Source organism: Condylura cristata, unplaced genomic scaffold, assembly GCF_000260355.1.
Source record: "Condylura cristata isolate star-nosed mole 26May11 unplaced genomic scaffold, ConCri1.0 scaffold00024, whole genome shotgun sequence".
Lineage (NCBI taxonomy): Eukaryota > Metazoa > Chordata > Mammalia > Eulipotyphla > Talpidae > Condylura > Condylura cristata.
Window position 1 is genome coordinate 29,878,835 of NW_004567125.1, and position 22,779 is coordinate 29,901,613.

The 22,779-nt window shown below is 53.2% G+C and overlaps 1 protein-coding gene across 6 annotated transcripts in view; it reads right to left on the bottom strand.

Annotated features, from left to right (window-relative positions):
* Positions 1-22,779, bottom strand: part of CRTC1 (CREB regulated transcription coactivator 1) — a 63,247-nt gene that overhangs the window by 20,274 nt on the left and 20,194 nt on the right. For 4 of the 6 annotated variants that reach the window (XM_012729029.1, XM_012729028.1, XM_012729026.1 and 1 more), the window contains exons 2-7: positions 6,855-6,971; positions 5,811-5,858; positions 4,249-4,386; positions 3,278-3,339; positions 1,810-1,904; positions 74-159 (exon numbers count right to left, since the gene is read on the bottom strand). In XM_012729029.1, the coding sequence (XP_012584483.1) occupies positions 74-159; positions 1,810-1,904; positions 3,278-3,339; positions 4,249-4,386; positions 5,811-5,858; positions 6,855-6,971 (546 nt within the window). The remainder of the gene's footprint in view (positions 1-73; positions 160-1,809; positions 1,905-3,277; positions 3,340-4,248; positions 4,387-5,810; positions 5,859-6,854; positions 6,972-22,779) is intronic. The other 2 variants (XM_012729027.1, XM_004688602.2) reach the window with 1 other exon arrangement.

A 22,779-nucleotide genomic window follows, 5' to 3' on the forward strand; every position in this document is an offset into this window, starting at 1 on the left:
CAGCACTGCTGTGCTCACCAGGGCTGTGCTCAAAAAGCAGTAAAGCGGTTGCTGGAAACCCTTAGGTTCTTACCTTCTTGGTGTCCCACACCTGCTTGGAAAGGTTCTTGTCTGTCTCAGATGTGGTCTCCTCCATTCCCGGGACTGTTAGCAGTAACACTGGAGGTGGTGTGGAGAGGAGGGAATCAGAGAAGGAATTTCTGTAGCCTTGTGGAGGCTGGCAAGCACATGCCAGACACAGTCCTAACCCTGATACCATCTGTCCCAACAGTGACTCCTGGGGATTACACTAAAGTACAATAGGGTTCCATTAAAAAAGAAAGAAAGAAAAAAAGAAAAAAGAAGTTTAAAGACTAAGTCAGAGAACCTGTGACTTAAAATGAAAACGAGAGCTCTACAATTAAAGATGTGTGGGTTCTGGGGCCTCCCTGGTGGCTCAGGGGTTAAGTCTCAGCGCTGTCACCACTAAGGCCTGCGTCAATCCCCGGCCAGGGAGCTGACCCACATGGCACAGCAGGCCTCTCCTGTCTCACCTGCTGCTCCCCTCAGCAGTGTTTCAGTTGTTCTGCTCCCCACTCTGTTTCTGGTGAATCCTCTCAACCCTGTACCTCTGTTTACAACCCAGTTCTTCTACAGAAAAAAAAAGTCTTAAAAACAAAACAAAAGATGTGTGGGTTCTGCCTCTCAGGATGATGCAGACTCCAAGTCACACAGGCCGACCCCTGCCTCAGGTGAGTGACGACCTAGGGGCTCGCCTTTTCCTCTGGGCCTCCAGCACCGGGGTACAGGGGCCCAGGCCACCAGCTCGACGATGGCTGAGGCAGGACTGGTCCGCAGTGGCAGCAGGGCCCACGCACAGCAGTGGCAAATCTACTGCCGGCAGAGGAGTGAGAGGGCGGGTCTTAGGGACCTGAGGGCACTGTTTGGGATCCTTGAACCAGTTGTGCCTCAAAGTTCCTTTCTTTGGATATTTCAGTTAAGGTAAGATTAAATACTTTCTTCATGAGACCCGATTCCCTCCTAAGCCTGTTAGGAGCGCCATCCTCATAAGGCGCACCCCCAGAGGGGCTGATTCCTCCTTCCAGAAATCCAGAAATCTAGTGGGTGGGAGGCAGCAGGGTTAACTCCCGGCTCTGTCACCACCTAAGTCTCTCTCAGAGGAACCGGGCCAAGTGATGGTTTTCCCCTCCTTCGCCCTGGGCCAAGGCGACTCCGATGCAGAGGTACCTTCCCACAGTCAGAGAGTAGAGGGGATCTTAGCAGTCTGCTTCCACATGCAGTTCTGTGGCGAGGCTGGGGGCCTGGTTACAGAACTACCCCCAAGAAAGCCAATTAGGTAAGTTTTGGGTAGGGGTCAGCCCCTTCCTACCCACTGTATCCAGGCCACACACAGCAGTCCAGAGCTGTGGACCAGGGAGGTTCTGAGCAGCAGCGTGAAAACACAGCAGTGTCAAGTGCTGGAGGGAGAGGTGCTACACTGAAGGTCCACCCAGACCACCTGTCACGTGCTGATCAATGCCCTTTCTGCCTGGAAAGCATGTGCACGGCCCCAGACTGTGTGGACATGCACTGAATCAAAGAACAAAGCCCATGTATGTTCTGTAGGGCTTCTGTCTCCACCTAGAAAACAACACACTCCTCAACTCAAAACCCAGTTCAAGCAGTGCATCTCCAAAAGCTCCTCTGAGTGCCTCCCACTGTCCAGAGACACACGAGTCTTCCTCTGAAGGCCCATCCACCTGTGAGCTTGAGCCTCTGGGGGCACAGGGGCTACCACCTGAGGGAAGACACCCTGTGCCCTGCTAGTACCTCTTTTCTGGTGCGTGTCCTGGGACCCTCCTGTGAAGGGCTCTGGTTGGGCGGGCGTCATTGTGCTCTGGTGCAGGGCAGAGTCAGAATTGGTCCTGAGGGAGAGGAGAGACAGTCAGTCTCGACCCCATCCGAGACAAAGGGATAGTCCTGCCTCACTGTGCCCAAGACCTGCCCAGTGGAGCAAGGAAAGCCTTGGGGTTCTTTTGAGCTGTCCTCAAAAAAAAAAAAAAAAAAAGGTGAGGCTTTCATCTGCAAAGCCCACTGAAAAGAAACCCCCTAGCAAAGCTCTCCCTCCATCCCTAACTAGTCTTCTCCAATCTACTGCCCAGAGCTTCTTAGTTCCTCCTTACCGCCACTGGGTCCCTTTCTGGTGACAAACCCCACAGGGCAACTCTGCTCTCCGGTTAAAAGTCAGCTGTGTCAGAGGGAAGGGGAGGCACTGTGCAGTGCCAGAGAGCCAGAGAGGAGGGAAGCCAGCCCAAATGCTGCCATAGACAGGGGGGATGATTTGCTCCCAGGCGCTTACAGAAAGGTCCCCCAAAGAGCCCTTGGGTGCCCAGGAAACTACAGGCACTTGAGAGCACCTGGAGGAAATGCAGACCGGCATGCACCCAGCAGAGACAGCCCCGCCCATTCAGAGTGGTGAGGAGGCAGGCTACAGGGAAGGCGGCTGACCCTGGGGCTGGGCACGCAGGAACCAGCCTGCAGGACTCCTGACCCTCCCGCTGTGACCCTGAGCAAGTATTCTGACTTCTTGGGGTTCTTGTGTCTAAAATGGGGAGAATATTTAAGTTAATAGAGTTGGTGGCCAAAATAGGGTCTGACAGACCATACCTGCTTGCTCGAAATAAATTTATGTTACTGAATTATATCTTATACATTGTATCATTGCATTTATAGTTTGCTTAACTTTAGTATTTGTTCACTGAAATCATGTATTTTGTATATGTGGTAAAATAAAACTTTTAAATACTTTTAAAGTGCACACATCTGTGGAATTAAATAGGTTCATAAAGGTATTTCAACATCACCTATTTATGTTAGGTATTCATACTAGACCTTTATAGATGATGAGATTATGGGTGTATCTTTTTTCTTCTCTAGATATATTTATGTTTTGCTAATCTTCTAGTTAAACACAATAGTTTTATAGTTACAGCCTCAAAGACTGTTAAGAGTAGGAAACCACTCATAACACAGCATTACATGAAAAAAGCTAAAATATACTGAATATCCAAATTTCAACTTTCCATGAAAAAAAGTTGTAAGTAGAAGGGGAGGAGGGGGAAACACCCTGGAATACTCAAAGCTGTGGCCTTACTGTTACAGGTGTAGGGATATTTCTAGAAAGGTTTGGAAACTTCTAGCTTTACGATTTAAAGCGACTGCATGTTGGTTTCTAAAAATCCATGTGAAAGTTAGTTTGTTCCCCCAAGGGAGGGCAAGGGCAGCTGGGGTCACTGACCTTCTCCAGCTGGTGTCCGCAGGTGGCGATAGGTACACGGTGCCATATGGGCAGCTGTCAGCGTGAGCCTGAGTTAAGGGGAAGGTGCTATGGGCTCAGACTGACCCCACCCCCGCAGCCCAGAAACAGCTGGGTGCAGGGGCAGAGCGGTTCCTGGAGGCCCAGGGTCTTTCCTGGCTGCGACGTCCACTTAGCACCTAGCACTCACCCCCTTCTGAGAGGCACTGGGTGACAACGCAGGCATGGATGTGGAAGAGCCTCTAGTTCGGCTGATCCTGGTTTTGACCCCTAACTCTGGGTGGGGAGACTTCAGGGGCCCCAGGGCTGAGGTGGGGTAAGCTGGTTGGGCTCCCCAGTCATGAAAGTGGGATTTGGAAAAGAGCGGGCCTCTGTTCTAGAGAGCAGGGTTTCTGGGAACAGGGCTCAGACTCTGGGGGGCCTGACCAGCTAAGGGTGGGGCTGTCAAGACCCCAGCTATCTCTGTTCGGCTGAGGTACAGAGGTGAACTTTACGTACTGTCCAGATGGATCCTCCCTTTGGATCTGCCTAGTTCTTGCTCAGAGTCCCTCAGCCCTCCCAGCTGGGCAGTTCTCCATGCAGTCCCTTGATACCTCAGGAGGCCCCCAGGGGATTCCCCTGGCACCTTCCTGTGTTCCCTGCCTGGACACCTTGCTCTAGCCTCTCCTCCCCACTCCCACTTCAGGTATGTATTCCAGAAGTACCCTCTCTCTGTGCCTACCCCACAGGTCCCAGCCCCACCTTGACCAAGAGCTACTCAGCTTGCTGCATCATCTCTGCGTCTCCAGGAAGTCCTCCTTGGTCACCCTGCTACTGCACTGTCCTGGTGCTGCCGGGAAGCCTAGAAGAACTGGGACCACCCTGGTTCCATTCCCACAGCCAGCTTCAAGCAGCTCCATCAGTTAGATATCAATCAATGCCTCCCCCAACCCCAATCCCTTGGGAAAGGATATCTGTCGTCCATGCTTGTCCACTGACAGGGGCCTGCGGTGTGGGGAGCCGAGCCGGCCTCGCTCCCGGTATACTCTGTCCACCAGCCCATGGTGCCGAGTGGTGCGGCTGGTGTCCAGGCCCGAGGACTGGAAAGGTGTCTAGGGTCAGAATGGGCCATTGAGGGGGGAGTGGTGAGAGAGATGAGAAATGAGAGAAACCCAAACAGTTATCAACCGTACCCAGAGATCTGACATCAGGGCTCACTCCAGCAAAATACCCTGGTTTCCACTCTGCAACCAGGAGGGGCTTCTTCCTGGGTCCCAGCCTCCTGCGCTGCAGGGTGGGAGCGAGCCAGGGTTTCCTGCGCGCTGGTGCGGTAGGCGTGCAGTGTGGTCGGCATGCATGGGCCAGGCAGAGCGACGAAAGCTCAGGCCCAGCCGGTCGAGGTACAGACGGTGGGAGCCCACCCCCCACCCCCCCAGCCTCACCAGGTGCAGACAGGCCTCCGCCCTCTCTCTCTGGGCCTGGCCAGCCTCCTCTCCCCACCTACGTCATCCCTGGAGGGGCCTGCCAAGAGACAGCCCCAGGGCTTCCAGCCCAGGACTTAGAGGGGCCCACCTGGCCATGTGCTGGCTCCCCCAAGGCCAGTGTGGATTGAGACTAGGCCTCCCCCACTGCCTCATCCCAGCACCACCAGGAGCCAAGAGCAGGCGCTTTCCGGAGTCCTGGCCCATGACTTGGCCGGATGGGGCTTCCTTCCAGCACCTGGGGCTGGCATGAGGCCCCCAGCCAGGCCCTGCATGCCTGAGGCTCTATGTTCCTGGGCCCCCAGAAGCCTACATACTTTGCCTGTCCTGGCACTGTGGGGGCTCCTCTCCATGTGACTGGGGCAAGAGTGGTGGCCCTAGCCTGCTCTGGATGCAGCTGATCCCCCTCACCCAACCCCTCCTGCCTGGCCATCTGGCCCTTGGGCCCTTCTGTCTTCTCTGGGCATTCAGGCAAAAAGTGACTTCCTTCTGGAAGACTGCCACTGGCTGCCAACGGCTGCTTGTGCCTGCCCTGAATGCCCCAGCCAGCGTGCAAGGCTGACGGCTCTCTGGGCATCTGAGGACCATGTCCCCATCTGACTTAACAAGGATCCTGCCGAGCTGGGTCATTCTGTGCTTTTGCCTTCCAGAGACAGTGGGCCTGGGAGACAGCCGTGACCAAAGGTGGACAGAGACCTTGACATCTAGCATCTAGGAGGGCAGGGGCCCGCTCATCACCTCACAAAGATGCCTGGAAGCCCAGAGGGGAAATCGAGGCAGCTGAAGCAGAGCCAGAGGCAGACAGAAGCTCGGGCCCGGCCACAGCCAGGTTTGCCAGGCCATGTCTCAGATCTGTGCACACGCATGTGTGCATGTGTCAGAGGAGTGAGCCATGCAGCATTGGTGCACATGCCCGGCTGCCCCCGGCAGGGGTCTGGATTCATTTGCATCCAGTGGGCAGACACCTCCTGTCTCACCATGGGGGTGGCCAGAGGGGATACCCAGCACCAGGCACATGTTGGGGCACTATGGCTGCAGCTGGGGGGCTCATTTACCATAGAGACAGGAGCCGCTGCCAGGGCCTCCCCCAGAAATCCGCCAGGCTGAAAATCAAAGAACCAAGACTTTGAGACTATCCTGGTTTATCTAATCTCAGAGGACGCCCAACAGACCTTGGCCCCCTTGGCCATGGGGCCTAACACACTCCCAGGCAGGGCCAAGCTCAGGGTGTCCAGAGAGATACTGTATTCAAAGGAAAAGGGGACTGGAGGAATCAGCGGGAGAGGAGAGCCAGGGGAGAGGGAGAACACCCCACCTAGGAAAGGCCCTGAGAGCAGCCAGGCCCCTGAAACATACCCAGAGTCCCCGCGCATCTTTTCTATGGAGAGTCCTGCCCCAAGAGTTGAGCTGGAAGGGCCCCAAGTTAGCAGGAGGGACCCCAGGACTCATGCCAGCAGCAGCACAGGAGGGGCACAGCTGTAAAGTAACTCAGGTGGGTAAATGGGGACCAAGCTCCTGTAGCCCTGCCAGACTCCACTGTGCCTACTGGCACGTGGATGGACACGCCTGTTTACGAGGCTGTCCCAGCAATGAGAAGATCTGTGGCAGGCTGTAGCCCTGTTTGTGCAGCATTCAAACACTGTGCTGGGTTGCCCCAGTGTCCCATGCTACCTGGCCCTGCTTCCACCTGCAAACCAGGCTTGGGTGTGGCTTGGGAAGCCTGAGGAGCAAAGCCAGCCCTGTGCCTGGCCAGTGGACCTATCTCTGGTTATTTATGATAAGGACGTGAGCGGCAGCCATGCAGCCTGCGGGAGCAGTGCTGTGTGGGTCTCTGCCAAGAAACGTTTGCAGACAAGTGGGGTCAGGCTCGGGGCCTCCTTCTGAGAATTGTTGGGCTTGTGGATTAGTGAGGCAGTACGGAGCCAAGTCCCGGAGGCCCCAAGCGGTTCCCGCTGCCGCACAGCCGGCCAACAGGTGTAGCGGCTGCTGAAACAATCGCCACCAGACCTCAGCCTCACTGAGGTGTGTGTTGACAGACCAGGCCAGAGGGAATAGGGGAGCCTTGGGACAGCGAGGGCGTGGCAATGGGCAGTACTCACCTGGAAGGGCAGGTCCACGGTACCACTCCCAATCTGGTTCACATTGGGGAGGGACCCACCATAGTACTGGCCACGGCTGGGGCCCAACTGCAGGTACTGGGACTTCTGGAGCTGAAGCTGCAAGACATAATTCGGTAGCTGCAGTGTAGGTGGGGAACCCTCCAAGTACACCCTCACAGGGCCCTAAACAGACCAGGCAGTGGAGTCAAGAGGTGACAGCATTCAATGACAGGATTTACAGGAACCAAGTATCTCTCCACACAGAAGGCAGCACCAGACACCCTGAGTGCCCAGCAGGGGCTACCTCCAGGGCCCATGACAGCACGACTGGGTGCAGACCAGAGGCTGTGTACTGGCTCAGATATGGAAGGAACAGGCTTTGCTCGGCCTGGAGCGGAGGCTGGCTCAGAAGCCCAGGGTTGGTTCTCCATGTACAGCTGTAAGGCGCTCAGACAGCACACCAGGAGTGGGGCAGCCAGACCTGCCCAATTCTAAGGCATCCTCCCCAAGCACCAGGCAACTAAGGCCTGGCCCGCTGACCTCATGGGGAGATGGGTGGCCAAATGCCTCCGCTGGCCTCTACCCAACACTCTCAGGGATTTTACGCACCCTGGGCTGGGGTTTAGAACCTAGAGCCCTGGCTCCCTGACCACCCCCAGCTGGGGACAACAGAAGAGGCCCCTGACTGGGCAGCCCCTCAGTAGCCCTTGGAGCCAAGGGGCTACATGCCGCTGGGTAGCAGCCGGGCATGCCGGCTGGCCAGTTGCTAGGGTCCGCACTGTGTACACAACAACGAGGCTCACGTCCCCTCACAAACAGCTCGGGCAGGCTCGCCAGCTGGCTGCTGTACCGCCCCTCCTCCCACACCAGCCCCATTTCCTGGGGGGCCGTTGACAACCGAGCGGGAAGTGAGGCTGGGAACTGGCTGCCTGCCGGCCAGCCCACACCTCACCCAGGTAAACAGCTGTTTCCTGAAAGCTGTAGGAGCCAGGAAGGGGGCTGACCCTGCTCCCAACCTCGCGGGTGGTTCTGGGCATAGTGGGGCTGGCCCCAAATCTCTCCCCCACAGCTGGAGATTCTCACCACAGACACCCCACTGTCCACCCAGAGCCACGCCAGATGAAACAGACCAGCCCCTGCTGGGGGGAAGGGAGCCAGGCAGGACCCATGCCAGCACTTGAGACCCCCTTCCATGCTTGCTTTGTGCCTGGGAGCCTGTGCTGCATCCCCCTCTCACAAACCCCTTCAGCTCCTGGCTCCCCTTCTCTAGAGTGGATTTCCCAAGTGCATGTGTGTGAGATACACAACTGGCCTGCGACAGACCCACTTCTGTACCTTCCCAGCACGGGCCTCTTTGATACCTGCCCTCAGAGCAGACCCCAAGTCACTGAGGCAACCACTGTGGCTTTGCTATTTTTTTTTAAAGATTTATTTATGTATATAAAACTGGGGTACAGGCCAGAGGTGCAGGGGCAGTGAGAGGATTCACCAGAGGCAGAGTGGGGAGCAGAACAGGCTGACTGATGAAGTACACTGCTGAGAGGAGCAGCTGGCAGGTCAGGAGAGGTCTGCCACACTGTGTGGGTCACCTCCAGGGCAGGGTTGGAACTCACGCTGAAGTGGCTTTAGCTTCTTAGTGCTGTGCTTTAACCTGCTGTGCCACCAGGGAAAGCCCAGCTATTGTTTCAATAGCTTCCATGGTGGAAGTTCTAGATTACAGAAAAATTGCACAGATGTTAGAGTTCCCAACACCCCCACCCAAAGTTCCCTAATGACCTTGCTGGGGGCTCATCAAAACTAAGAAGCAACATGTACAGTCACTGACCACCCGCACACCTCCTGGTCTATCTGATATTTACATGCCGGAAATGGTGGTGACCCCCAGCAACCATCCCTCCCATCCCTACCGAGTGGGTACCCCAGGACTCGTGGTCAGCTGGCCACAAGGTCCCTTGCCACAGTGGGCTCCCCAGTGTATGTCACCCTGTATCTGGCCTCACCACTCACCCACCTGCTGTAACCCTGGATCTTCCCAGAAAAACAGCCTAAATCCGTGCCTCTCAAACCCTTCTACACGAGGTCAGAACAACCAACAGTGACTCTAAGGGTCAGAGGTGACAGGTCAGGTATCTAAGTCATCCCTGCCACATGCATCAGGGAAAGGTATGAGGGCGGGGGTTGGGGGGGAGGGTGTCACAAGACAGGCCTTGGACACCTTGTGCTTGTCATGTCCATGCCCGAGCATTACAAGTGACACCCAGGAGGTGTCTCTAAGCTCTCACCATGGAGCACAGAACCTTCAGTCCCTGGGCCACTACCACAATGGAAGACTCAAAAGAGCAGGAACTGACATCTAGCAGCCAAGAGGCAAACATCCCACCAGAATCCCCCTGGTGATTCCAGCGGAGGAGCCTCCATGACTCTTAGCCACTGGTATCCTTGGCTCATGGCCTTTCCCCTTCAGTCTGCCGCTGTCATCACATGGCTTCCCCTCCAAATCTCCTTCCTTTCTCTCATACAATGTCTATTCTATGAGGAACAGGCTGACCCTAGCCCAGGGTGAGTTCCTTTCCAGACCCTTAACTGCATTTTGAATGAAGTCACACTCCCTGGTTCCTTGGGTAAACATGTGGATGCACCTTTTGTGGGTGCACAATTCAACCCATGATAGGTCCTTTAAGTATGTGGGGGGGAGAGGTACCAGCACACTCCACAGTTGAAAACAGAGGCTCTGTAGACTAGGGACCTGCGCAGAGCCACCAAGCTGGAAGTGGCCAACTGGGGTTTGGACCCCACTCCTGGAACTTGACCATTGCATGATCCATGCCAGCTCCTCCGGAAGCATCTGACTGGAGCATCATCCCATTACTCCACATCAGCGCCCTCAGGGGAGGCCTCAGACACTGCCTCAGCCTGGATACCTCGAATCCCAGAGAGCCTGTGCCTGAGTCCCCTGCACAAAGCTTCTTTCCTATTGCGCCCCACACCCCCTCTCCCTGTAGAGCCCTATGCGGGCTCAATGGCTTCCCTCTGTCCTCCTGATAAGACAGTACAAATGCCTGCCCTGAGGGCCATGCCCTTGCCCGCAGCATCCAAGGGGGCCTGGTGGGACAGGGGCCTCAGAAGGCATGGCCTGACCAACGTGGGCACTTGTCCAGGGCCGATACCTCACTCTCATTCGCCCTCACTCTCATTCTGCAGAACAGGATACAGTCACACCCACTACCTGCCAGTCCCCCAAGGCTTCACCTCTAGCCAGAACTTAGGTCAGGCCAGTAGCAGCTTCCATGACAACTGGCCGGCCTTCTAATGAGATTAAGGAGCAGGAACACTACATGCCAGATTTTTCCTGAAAAGCCAGGGAGGCAAGTGGGGGTGGGAATGGGCACATGGAGGGCCAGGTGAACAGCTGTGTGCTCCCTGGAGGCCTCAATTTCCCCTTTCCCAGACAACATCCTCTTCTTTTCTGGTCACTGAGCTCCAACACTTGGCATCCCTGCAGTTCTTCTGCCAGTTTGGGGCCTTGCCGGGAGCCTCCAGCTGGGCTGGCCCCACAGGCTGCCTCCTGCACAGCTCACCACCCCAAACCACCTGACTAAAGCCATCTATGTGTATCTCCTCCTGACAGATGTTGGCCCCATGAGGACCCCGGTAAAACATACACACAGGGAACAGACAACTAGACATGGAGCGTACGTGGGCGCAAGGCCATGACCAGACACCCTCTGAATGCCTGGCAGGGATATTTCTCTTGCGTCCATCCACCCCTGCTCCTAGTCCTGGCCATGAGGACACTGAGCAGCCTATGTGCAGAGGTGCTACTGATGCTGCCTGTAGCTCTGCCTGCAAAAGTTCCCAACCGGGAGAGTTCCTAGCTATTTTTTCAGTTTTCAAACATTTTTCTTTTTATTTTATTGAAGTAAATTCATATAACATAAAATGCACCATTTTAAAGTGAATGGTGGCGTTTGATGCATAACGAACCATCACCTCTATCTAGTTTGAAAACCTTTCACTACCCCAAAAGAGATCCTATCACCGTGAGCAGACACTCCCATGCCCATGTGACAGCCACTCATCTGTCTTCTACTGGATCTGCCTGTTCTGGACATCTCGTATCAGTGGTCCACACACTGTGGCCTTTTGTGTCTGCTCTCTTACTCAGCATCATTTTTTGAGGTCCATCATGTTGTATGTAGCAAGCCAGGGCTTCACTCCTGTTCACAGCTGAATGGTACTCCCCATGTGGATGGACCACGCTGTGTTCAACCATTCACCATCTGACGAACACTTGGCATGTTTCCCCTTTTATCGATTGTGAGTAGTTCTAAGAATGCATGTACAAGTATCTGAGTCTTTGCTTGCAATTCTCTCAGGGATATCCCTGAAGAGGAATGGCTGTGTCATGTGCCATCCTGTGTTTAGCTTATTGAGGGGCCACCTGATTGTTCTCCAAGGCAGCTGCATCATTTTCCATTGCCACCAGCAAAGAACAAAAAGGTTCCAGTTGCTACAGTCCCTCACCATTGTATATTAGTTTCTGCTGCTTTGATAGAAGCCATGCTATGGGTGTGACGTAGTAAAATTACTGGTGATCGTTGAGAATGGCATTTCCCTGGTGATCAGTAATGTGAGCATCTTTTCACATGCTTGTTGATCATTTGTTGTCTTCTTTCAAAAAGTTCTCAAGTCCACTCATTTTTTTATATATATTAGTTTATTTTTACATACTTTTGTGCATTTTTCTATCTCAGTTGCAATCCCCGTGGGTCACCCATTTTTTAAGATTAATTTAATTTATTTATGCATACAAGAGCTGGGGCATAGGCTAGCGGTACAGGAGGTGAGAGGATTCACCAGAGACAGGGTGGGGAGCAGAACTGGTGGACCTACTGAAATTACACTGCTGAGGGGAGCAACAGGTAAGACAGAGAGGTCTGCTGCACCATGTGGGTCACCTCCTTGGCCAGAGATCAAACTCGTGCTGCAATGGCTGGTGATAGCTTCACAGTGCAGACACTTAACCCCCTGCACCACCAGGGGAGGCCCACCCTTTTTTTTTTTAAGATTTATTTATTTATGCACACAGAGCTGGGGTGTAGGCCAGTGGTATGGGAGGGTGAGAGGAGTCACCAGAGACAGAGTGGGAGCAGAACAGGCAGATCGACGAAGGACATAGTTGAGGGCAGTAGCGCGTGTGATAGGAGAGGTCAGCCGCGCCATGTGGATCACTTCCGGGGCCGGGATCAAACTCACATTGAAGTGGCTGCGGCCAGCTTGCAGTGCGTCGTCCTGACCCCTTAAACTACCAGGGAGGACCCAGGCCCACCCATTTTTAACGGACTATCATCTTGTCAAGTCAAGAGTTCTTTGCATATTCTGGATATTAATTCCTCATCAATCATGTCATTTACAAATACTTTCTCCCATTTTGTGAGCTGTCTTCATTTTCCTGTTAGTCTTATGATGTAGCAGTTTTAGTGGCTGATAAAACCTAACTTTATCTTCTTGTGTTGTTTGTACTTCTAGTATCATAACTAAAAACCAATCACATGATCAAAAGCAAGGAAGATTTACACCATTTTTTCCTTCTAGGAATTCCATAGTTTTAGTGTTTACATTCAGGTACTGGTCCATTTTGAGGTCATCCTGGTGAACTCTGTTGCTGCCCTGTTCCCTATCACTGCTGGCCCTAGGTGAGATCCAGGGTGACCCCACAGACTTGCCCGTGCTTGAGTCTCTCCTCACAGATCTGTGAGGAGCAAAGGTGAGGGAGTAGTGAATGAAGGAGGAATGAATGAAGGTGTCTCAGGCGTGTGGCCGATTGCAATTTCCAGGCTGAGTCACCAGGCCCCAGCCCTGGCCCCCCGGCTGTCCGAGATCCTTGCCAGCTGCCTCCAGCTCCGTCCCAAAGTGTAAATACAGAACCAGATACACAAACATCCCGTACGCCTTGGAATGCCTTTAATCAGGCTCTGATGCCGCTGCCAAGTTCCCAGCCCCGCTGAATCAGAGGGTCTACATGAGCTCGCTGTTTCCTTGTTGGTGGCAGCTGCAAAGCAGAGATTTCAGCAGGGATGCGTGAGGGTCCTTGGGGTTTCTGCACAGTTGGTTCTTGAGGTCTCAGGAGAATGAGACCTAGCCCTGCCCAGGTACTTGTCTACTCTGGGGGTAGAGATGAGGCAGGGGAGGTCTCTGCAGCAGCTCTGAGAGTGGGAGACAGCATGACTGTTTTTACAAGTGGAGAGACTGAGGCTGGAGAGAAAACTGGCAATGGGGAGGGGCCTCAGTCAAAATCCAGGCTCTTTGCCTGGCAAATCTCAACCTCCCATCAGCTGCACACAGAAACCCCCCTCTACCCCGGCCTTCTGCCCCAGGCCCTCATACCAACTGAGTCCTTTCTGGAGCAATCCATGGAGTTCCTGCTCATCGCTGGGGTTTCAGGTCAAACATCTCAGACCCCCACTTCCAAAAAACCCTCTGTATCAGCTCAAGTTGCATAACAAAATGCCACAGGCTGGGTGACTAAAAGAGCAATTTCTGGAGGGAAAGTTCTGGATCGGGGCCAGCACTGTGCAGTTCTGGTGAGAGTCCACTCACTGGTCTTCCCTTGGGGCTTGTCTTGTGACCCTACTCTCCCTATCCTATAAGATAAGGGCCCCAATCTTATGACTTCATTTAATCATCACTGCTTCCTCATGGCCACATTCCCACACAGTCACACTGGGGGGTCAAGGCTTCATGTGTGAATTTGGGAAACACTCTGCACAGACATCACCTGCATGTATCTGTTCAGCAGGCCTGCATGCCCTGACAGCTAGGGGTCCTGCTTGTCTAGTGTCTGCCCCTAGGGATGGCCGTCCATGGATGTTTCCGGAATTGCGAAGCCCAGAATTGCCCCACACCCTGAGTCTCCAGAACACCCACGGCCAGCCAGGCAAAGCCCACAGACCTGGTAGTTTGCTCTCTCTCCCCCTGCAGGAGCCCTGGTCCACAGGGTGGGCGGCCCGCAGGGAGATCCGGCTGTACATAGCTGATGGCCGAGATGTGACATGTGGGAAACTGTGGGTGGCATTTCCAGAACCAGTTACCCAAATATAAACAATGTGCCCATCCCTGGGGTGGGTCATGGGCTAGGGAGGGGAGTCACCTAAAGAGGTAAGACAGCACAAAGAAGCAGGGGCAATCTGGCTAACCAGTGTCCCCTCAACATTCAGGCCCACTGAGGTGACCTTGTTTGAGTAGTGCTTGCAGATGTAATTCATGAAAGAGATAATATGAGGTCACCTGGGACTTACAAAGGCCCTAACCCCAGCAAATAGTGCCCTTCGAAGAGGAATCACAGTATACATAGGAGTTGGCAGCTAAGGGAGATGAGGGTGAAAAATGAAGATGGAGCAGCTAAGAGAGATGAGGACATGAGCCAAGGTACCCAAAGACCACCAGCACCACCAGAAGCAGGGAGAGAGGCCTGGATGGATTCTCCCTCAGTGTCTCCAGAGAAAGCCTCCCTGCCTTACTCTTCTAGCCTTCAAGACTGGGAGAGAATAAACCTCTGTTTATACTCTTTGCTGTGGCAGTCCCAAGACACTAACCACAGCAGAATCCACAGCCAGCAGACGGGAGTCACTAGGGGCAGGTGGGGACTTGAGACCACTCAGCCAGTGAGGTTGATTGACCACAGGACCCCAAGTGGGTAATCCAGGGTAAGTATAAGCTGGGGAGGGGTGGGAGAAGGACAAAGGAAACTGGGGGCTGGGGTTGGAAGACTCCAGGAAGACAGGGGCAGAGATGAGGCCAGGTCAGTCTGATAGGCGGCAGTCATTGCAGAAGGTAGAGCGGAGGAGGACTCAAGTCCAGATGGGGGTGGGGAGTACATGCCTGGAGAGATCAGGGAATGGGACCCTGGAGAGGTGGCATACTGGAAGCCACAGAAGGGCTGTCCCCATGAAACTCAGCCAAGTGGGCCTGAAGTACCCCATCAGACCCCCACAAGGTCTCAGAATCTGCACAGAGCACCAGGAGTTTGGGGGTCTCTCCCAAGCAGAGGTCAGCCCTTCTTCACACTGTCCTCTGATGTCATCTGCATGCTGCAGCCTACAGGCCAGCAGGGAAGCGGAGTGAGCAGGGGCAGCAACAGTGACTCCCCCACTCCTGTTCACACATAACCTCTGGGTCACAGCAAGGCATCAGCAGGGCTAAGGGGCACCATACACGAGGCCAAGACAGGTCCAGGATAAGGATGAGATGTCCCATGTAGGAACATGCTTTTGAAGGGTGTGCTCATGGCCCAGAGGCAAAGCCCAGTGCTACCTGGCAAGGTGAGGACTAGCCTGTCTTCACAAATGCTGCCAGCAGGACAGGTGCAGACACGGGTCACCTTCTGGTTGTTGAACAGACGTCAGGCCAACCAGGGGCTGCTGAGATGGCTTTGTACATGTCAGGTGCCCAGCCCCCCTGGCATATCATGGCACATGAGGGGAGGTAAATGAGGGGAGGGGAGGTCAGCTGCCAAAAGCCCAGGACCCCCACCCCAGCTGTTATAATCCCATGGCGGGTTGGGGAGCACAGCCCCAATACAGAGGGTAGCCCCTTCCAAACTGCTATGGGCACCTTGGTTTTACCTGCAACCTCAGGAAGCTCTGTGCTTTCCACAAGCCAATCTGTGAAGCTGATGAGATCTAAACCTTCAATATTATTTTAAGTCCAAACCACTTGGATGCTGTAGCTCTTCTGGGTTTTGCTTCTGTATGATTTATCCTGTGTGGCTAGTTAAGCTAAAGAAACCTAGGATTAAAGTTCGGAATGAGGCTGACAAAGTCTTTGCCTAGTAACAAAGTGCAGTGTCAACAGAGTAAACACTAGCGCGGGCAGCCTCACCAGGTGATAGGGCACCCTTGTTAGGGTGCAGGGACCCTGATCCTGGAATATCTTTATCCACCTTCTTCTCTGGGGCAGAGGGAGTGAACAGGGGCCACTTCATTAATGACCACTGGCTGGCGGGCTTGGACAACAGGAATTGATTCTCAGTTCTGGAGAATAAAAGGACAAAATCAAGATATGGGCTGGCTGAATGCCTCTGGAAGCTCCTGGGGAGAATGCACCCCAAGCCTTGCTCTTGGTTTCTAATGGTGCTGGTGACCCTTGGGGTTCCCAGGTCCATGGTTTCCTCACCCCATCTAAGTCTCCTTGTCCAGACGGTCTACTCTGTGTCTGTTTTGTCTTCTTCTTTTTTTCAAAGGTTTATTTATTTATGCACATAGAACTAGGGTACAGGCCAGAGGTGCAAGGGGGTGAGAGGATTCACCAGAGACAGAGTGGGGAGTAGAACAGGCCGACTGATGAAGTACACTGCTGAGGGGAGCAGCAGACAGGTCAGGAGAGGTCTGCCGCACCATGTGGGTCACCACCAGGGCAGGGATCCAACTCATGCTGCAGTGGCTTTAGCTTCTTAGTGCTGTGCTTTAACCCACTGCGCCACTAGGGAGGGCCCTGTTTGTCTTCCTTTAAGGACAACAGGCACTGAGTAGAGGGCCTGCCTCACTTCAGGATAACTGGATGGTAATCTGGCAACTCCTGTGAAGACACTTTTGGTTGGCATGAATTGTGGAAGGACAATCTACTACAGTCACCAAATACTGTATCCCCTTGAATCCTCTGCTGAGAACCTCAGACTCAAACCCATGTGCTTTCTCTGGCACCCTTAGCCCCCTGAAGCATGCTCTCCCTCTGAGACCCCACTCCTCTGCAATCACAGGGCCAAGGGGTGAAGCCAAAGTGGAAGCAGTGGAAGTGAGCAGGACCCGAGGGCAGGTGGCTGCAGCATCAGCGGAGCCTTCTGGCTGCATCCCTCAAAGCCTGTATGTTCCTGCCCTCTGACCCCATAATCCCACTTCTGGGAAGCTCTCTTGAGGGAGATCGTCCAAAACTCAGATTTACGCGCAAGAATGTTCCTGCATCATTCGTTGGCAGAGCAAAGAGCAAGGTCAGCCCAGGGCAAGGTCCTGTGTGGAGTAGAGAGCAGGTGCCCACCTGCAAAGCTGAAGGTGGATGGTGGGAACCGCCTTTCACTTCCAGGTAGGTCCAAGCAGCGTGGGGAGACTGGGATAAGGGTGGCTAGCCCCTCCCAGGAACACCTGGTCCTAAGTAGAACTAGACTGGTGGGTGCAGGGGGCAGGACAATGGGGTGGTCAGTAGCCCCAAAAATGCCCCACAGAGCAGGAAAAAAATATTCCAGAGTAAGGAAATGGCTAAGTAAAATCACATTACCCAGAGGAGGAAGGAGAGCATGCTATGACCGGGAGGAGGCAGAGTTGGCAGGGAGGGAGCACATGGACCCAAAGGTAGACTGGCCAGGTGCAGAATGGAGGCCAGGAAGATTCAGGAAGGTGCTGGAAGTGGGTGGGGAAGTGGGGACCTTGGCCTTCCCAAGGGTGTGTGTAAGGGAACTGGTGGCCCTGATGGCCCAGGTTTGGCACTCACACCTTCACCAACTGAGGGCCTCACACAGAGGAACTACCAGTCAGACCTCTCCAAAAAGGTAACCAAGGCCTCCTGGATTTGGCCTGGAACCCAGGTTTTCCCCCTCAGGACAGAAAAGATATGAACCTAAGATCAAGGTAATCAAGATGATTAGGACAGAGCAGGACTTGCTGAGGCTAGGGGCTCTAGGAGGCTGGAGAGGGTCACCTGAGCTAGACAGAAATGAAAGAGGAGGTACCTGAGATGCAGAGCCCTCACAGAAACCGTAAGTCATGAAAGAGGCCCCCCATTCAGGTTCAGGGACCTGGACAGCAGGTTCTTACAGACAGACAGCAGGTGTCACCCTCCCAAAAGGGCGCAGGGTGGAAGGACAGGACGTGTGTGTGGAGGTCAAATCCGTATCATTAGGGGTACTAGGTGCTGAGCCCACAGGTATCCAGTTAGGAGGTCCCTAACTGATAAGGGCATGGAAGATCGGACCAGAGAAATGGTCACATACTTTCCCTGCCTAACACAGCATCCTCTTGATTTGATCTGTGCGGGGGGTTCACTTGTCCTCGAAAAATTATGTACACATTGAGCCCCAGAACTTACGAACATGCCCACATGTGGAAAAAATTTTTTACAGATAATTAAGTGAAAGATCTCAAAATGAGGTCATCCTGAATTAGGGTGCCCCTAATCCAATGATACTGTCTTTATAAGAGACAGAAGAGAAGACAGACACAAAGGAGATCCGAAGTAAACATGGAGACTGAGATCGAGTGATACGTCCACAAGCAGAGGATGCCTGGAGCCTGAGAAACCAGAAGCAGCAGGTAGAGCCTCCCCGAGACTCCAGGGGGACAGGACCCTAAGACACCTTGATATCAGAGTTCTGGTTTCCAGGATTGGGAGGGGATGAATCCCTGCTGTTTTAAGAACCACTACCCACCATTTTCCCAAATGTCAGTTGCAGTTTCCAGGGGTAAGGACCTGGTGGGTAGGTTTTCCTGAGGTAGATGGGGTAGTCAGCATGTCTGTGGCCTGTGTCCATGTCCCTGAGCTTGCCACTCCTTGACCAGAGGACCAGTGACTAGTTCCTTGGGCCTGTTTCCTCAGATGAGACATGGGTGGGAGCACCTCCCTAAAGTGGGACGCTGGGGTAGGGGGAGAAGTCAGGTGGAACCGTCACATGGTGCTAAGTATAGACACCAGGGGCCTGCAGTACGCCCATAAAGCCCACAGCTGCAAGCCAAGAGCTTGAGTGTGGGGCAAGGGCTATCACAGCAACTCTTGGGGCACGAGGGACCTCAGTGAGGACCTATTTGGTGAAGGATTTGTTGTTGGTTGAATTGTGTCAGTTCGGAGAACCCAATACATACACTCAGGTCCCTGGTACCTGCGAATGTGACACCATTTAAAAGCAGAGTCTTTGCACATCATTAGCTCAGATGAGGTCAGAGTTGGGTAGGGTGGGCCCTGACCCATTGACTGGGGTCTTTATGAGATGAGACACAGGGAGAGGCCAAGTGAGGAGAGGCAGAAATTGGGGCAATGTGGTCACAAGCCAAGGGATACCTCAGGCCTCCAGAGGTGGAAAGGGGCAGGAAGGAGTGAGACCCTGCAACACTCAGATTTCAGTCCAGGGGTACAGATTTCAGAATTTGCGAGGAAACAAGTAAACACAGTCCTGTTGTTTGAAGGCCCCAGTGTGCAGCACTTCATCATGGCAACCCCAGGACACTCAGTCCTCAAGTTGCACATTGTATCTAGGGGAAGAGGACAGTCCAGAACCGTGACTTTTCTGCCTGGACTCTGAGCATGCCCCCAGTGCACACACAGCTCTGGAACACGTGAGCTTGTGTTTGTAGCCTGGGAAAGGGACATTTTGCAATCTAATTTAAGTCTCTTCACGGAGTGGACCACACAAGCCTCAGCAGTGAGGTAGGCCAATGGAGTGCAGCAGGCCGGAAGCCCCGGCTAGGCGAGGGGTTGCCGCCACAGCATGTCCCCAGCTTCCCCAAGCAGCCTATCTGGAAAACATCAGACTGCACTTCTCTGGCAGGCACCTGATGTGCCTGGGGAGGGGTCCCTGACATGGGACAGAGCTAACCTTGTGGGCATGAGGGCTTAGGTGGCACCTGCCAGTCTCTAGGATCCTGGGTGCCCCACATAACCTGCCAGCAGCCAAGTGATGCTGAGCAAAGGCTGGTGGAACAGCATCCGCACCCCAATACCTGGCCGGGCCCACGAGTACTTCCACAAGTTCCTTCCATGATACCCTCCCCCACAGTGGCAGGAGCCACGGGAAGATAAGACAAAAGCGAGATGCCCTCATTACCATCGGCCTAAAATAGCTTTTATGCTCCATTTTTTTTAGATCCAGCACGATGGTGGAGTTACATAATAACAGTGAAAGTGGTTTTGTCATCTGGGAGGCAGGAGCCCACCTTGTGCCCCTTGGCACTTTCACCACCTTCCTGAACTCCCAAGACACCAGTGGGATGTGGTGACCCCCTCTCCAGGTCTGGGAACAGGCAGGGCTGCCTCACCAACCCTGTTTGGAGAGCAAGGCACGTCTCCCACAGCCTCATACATCCACTCGGGCCCTCCAAGGTGTAGTCAGGCCTTGCTGCTAAGCCAGTCTGGGGGCAAGAACCCATGAAGAGAAAGTAAAGATAAGGGCCCAGGGAAGCCAACACCACCACTTCTGGGGACAAAACGAGTAGTGGTGCCACAGCTGTCGGCCAGACACAGGGAAGGACTCAGGAGTCAGGCCAGGCTGCGGCTAGGGCAAGTCCTCTTGCCCTTTGCGCTGCCACAAAGTCCCAGTGACTCAACAACACGGCCCACATATGACTGTCCCTGGTCCTAGCCTGGGCATCTCTACCTGGCATGCAACCTCCTGCCCAAAGTTCTCTCTGCACACTGCTGCCAGGAATTCAAAGGGTCATGCTCCTGTGTCAAACACACCAGCAGGTCACCATCTTGTTTAAAATAAAAGTTGACATCCACCACCCCCCGCAACTCCCAAGCACATTAGCCAGAGCTACCACAGGACCAAGTGTGTCCACTGCCAATGTACTCAGCAAATCCATGACTTACATCCACACCAAAACCTGACACGCATGTGCACAGCAGCCAAAAGACAAGGACAACACTCAAGTCTAGCACGCGGAGGGTGCGCACAGTGGAGCCATGCGTGCTGCAGAGCATCACTGAAGTAATCACACGTTGGGAATTTTTAAATTAGAAAAGAAAAGTATCACTGAATCATAAAAAGACACAAAGCCATGCAACCATGGAAAAAGCTCCACACCCAGCACCCCACAAACCAGAGGAACCTGGGAGAGAATGCAGGGCGAGTTCCCTATGGCGCCTAACACCAGGGCAGCAGCCCCCTTTCCAGGTCCTGGCCCTACTTGTCGGAGCTCCCTAAAGCCAAAGCCACGCCCTCCACCCTCAGGAGAGCCCACACAGACGGCAAGTGCGCGCACACACACACACTCGTTCACTCGCATGCACACATGTCCCAGCTCACACTGGCATGTGTGTGCTCGCACCCACACGTTCATGCACACACTCGTGCCCACCCACACCTGCGCTGCCATGTCTGTGCCTCGCAGACCCACTGGCAGCTCCCTCAGCTGCTCCAGCTCCACTGCTCACTTGCGTACAGGGCACTACTGTGCTGCAAGCATGTGGCCAGGTGGGTATTGGAGGCTGCCATCCCCATGGTATGTCTGCTAACATTCACTCACACATGCCCTGCTCTCCCCGATGCGTATGGAGTATGACTCTTAGTGACCAGCACCTGACCTCAGCTTCAAACAATCTTCCTGGGTGTATGAGGCTAGCCCAGTGTCACACTGGGGTTGTAAGGCCCGGGGGTGTTAGGGGAACACCCCCACGGGGCCTGAGTACAATGCCTAACAACGACTCCGGATCTTTGCTTCTTCTCACATTAATGGAATATTCCATATGGAGCAGAGCAGGAATCCCAACCTGCATCAACCATCAAACTCCAAGCCTAAGGTCACAGGGCCATGTGCAAACCCCACAAACCTCGAACATATAATGAGGTTTTTTTTTCTTTTTTCACTTTACTTATGCGGGCCCTCCTTGGTGGCGCAGTGGGTTAAAACACAGCACTAAGAAGCTAAAGCCGCTTCCGCATGAGTTCGATCCCCGCCCCAGAGGTGACTCACATGGCGTGGCAGACCTCTCCTGATCCGCCCACTGCTCCCCTCAGCAGTGTACTCCGTTAGTCAGCCTGTTCTGCTCCCCACTCTGTCTCTGGTGAATCCTCTCACTACGCCTGTACCCCAGTTTTGTATGCATAAATAAATAAACCTTTTTAAAAAATTTACTTATGCATACAAGAACTGGGGTGCAGGCCAGAGGTGTGGGGGTGGGGTGAGAGGATTCACCAGACACAGAGCAGGAAACAGAACAGGCAGATTGACTGAAATACACTACTGAGAGGAGTAGCGGGCAAGACAGGCAAGGTCTGCTGCACATGTGGGTCACTCCCTGGCCTGCCAGGGATGGAACTTGTGCTGCAGTGGCTGACCTTAGCTTGATGGTGCTGTCTTTAACCCTTGCACCAACAGGGAGGCTTAGGAATGAGATTTCTTTGGGGTGGTGGTTAAGTGGGCACAGAGGCCCTGAGGACATGATAACAGAGAATGTGGAAGAGGCAATCTGCAAAGCAAGTGGGCCCTTAGAATTTGGTCTGAAGGTTTCTCAGAAAATGATACCGATCAAACAGGAATAGAATGAGAAGTCCAGAAATAAATCCACTTACATATTAACACCTAACCTATGATAAAACAGCTATGATTACACAAATGAGGAAGAACTATCTCTTTAATAAACAATTCTGGGAAAATCGGAAAACCACACACAAAAGAATGAAGTGGAACTGCTGACTGACTATATACACATACACACACACACACACACACAGAGTTCCAAATAGATTAAAGATTTATAGATACCACCTCACACATGTGAGAACGGCCTTTGTCAAAAGGCCAGAAACAAAAAGTGTTTGCAAAGGGAAGGAGCAGAGATAGAGCAACCCTCAGGACACTGTTGGTGAGAACGAAGCCCACCCTAGTCCCTTTAATGGTTTCTCAAAATATTCATTCTATCATATGATCCAGCAATATCAATGCTAGTTATCAATGCTGCAACAAAAAAATATAAAGAAAAAAATGGTGATATGGTCCACAATATAAACTATAGAAATTTTTTTGGTGACTCAAGGCTATCAGTTGCTATACAAATGAGACATCTCTACTATGTAAGAGGAGTAAGAACAGAAAAAAGCTGGATTGCTTCAGGTTAAAAAGCTTCTATACAGCAAAATAAAACACAAGACTATATACCCTACTGAATGGGAGCAAATATTCACAATATATCAACTGAAAGGGATTAATACCCAAGATAAATTTTT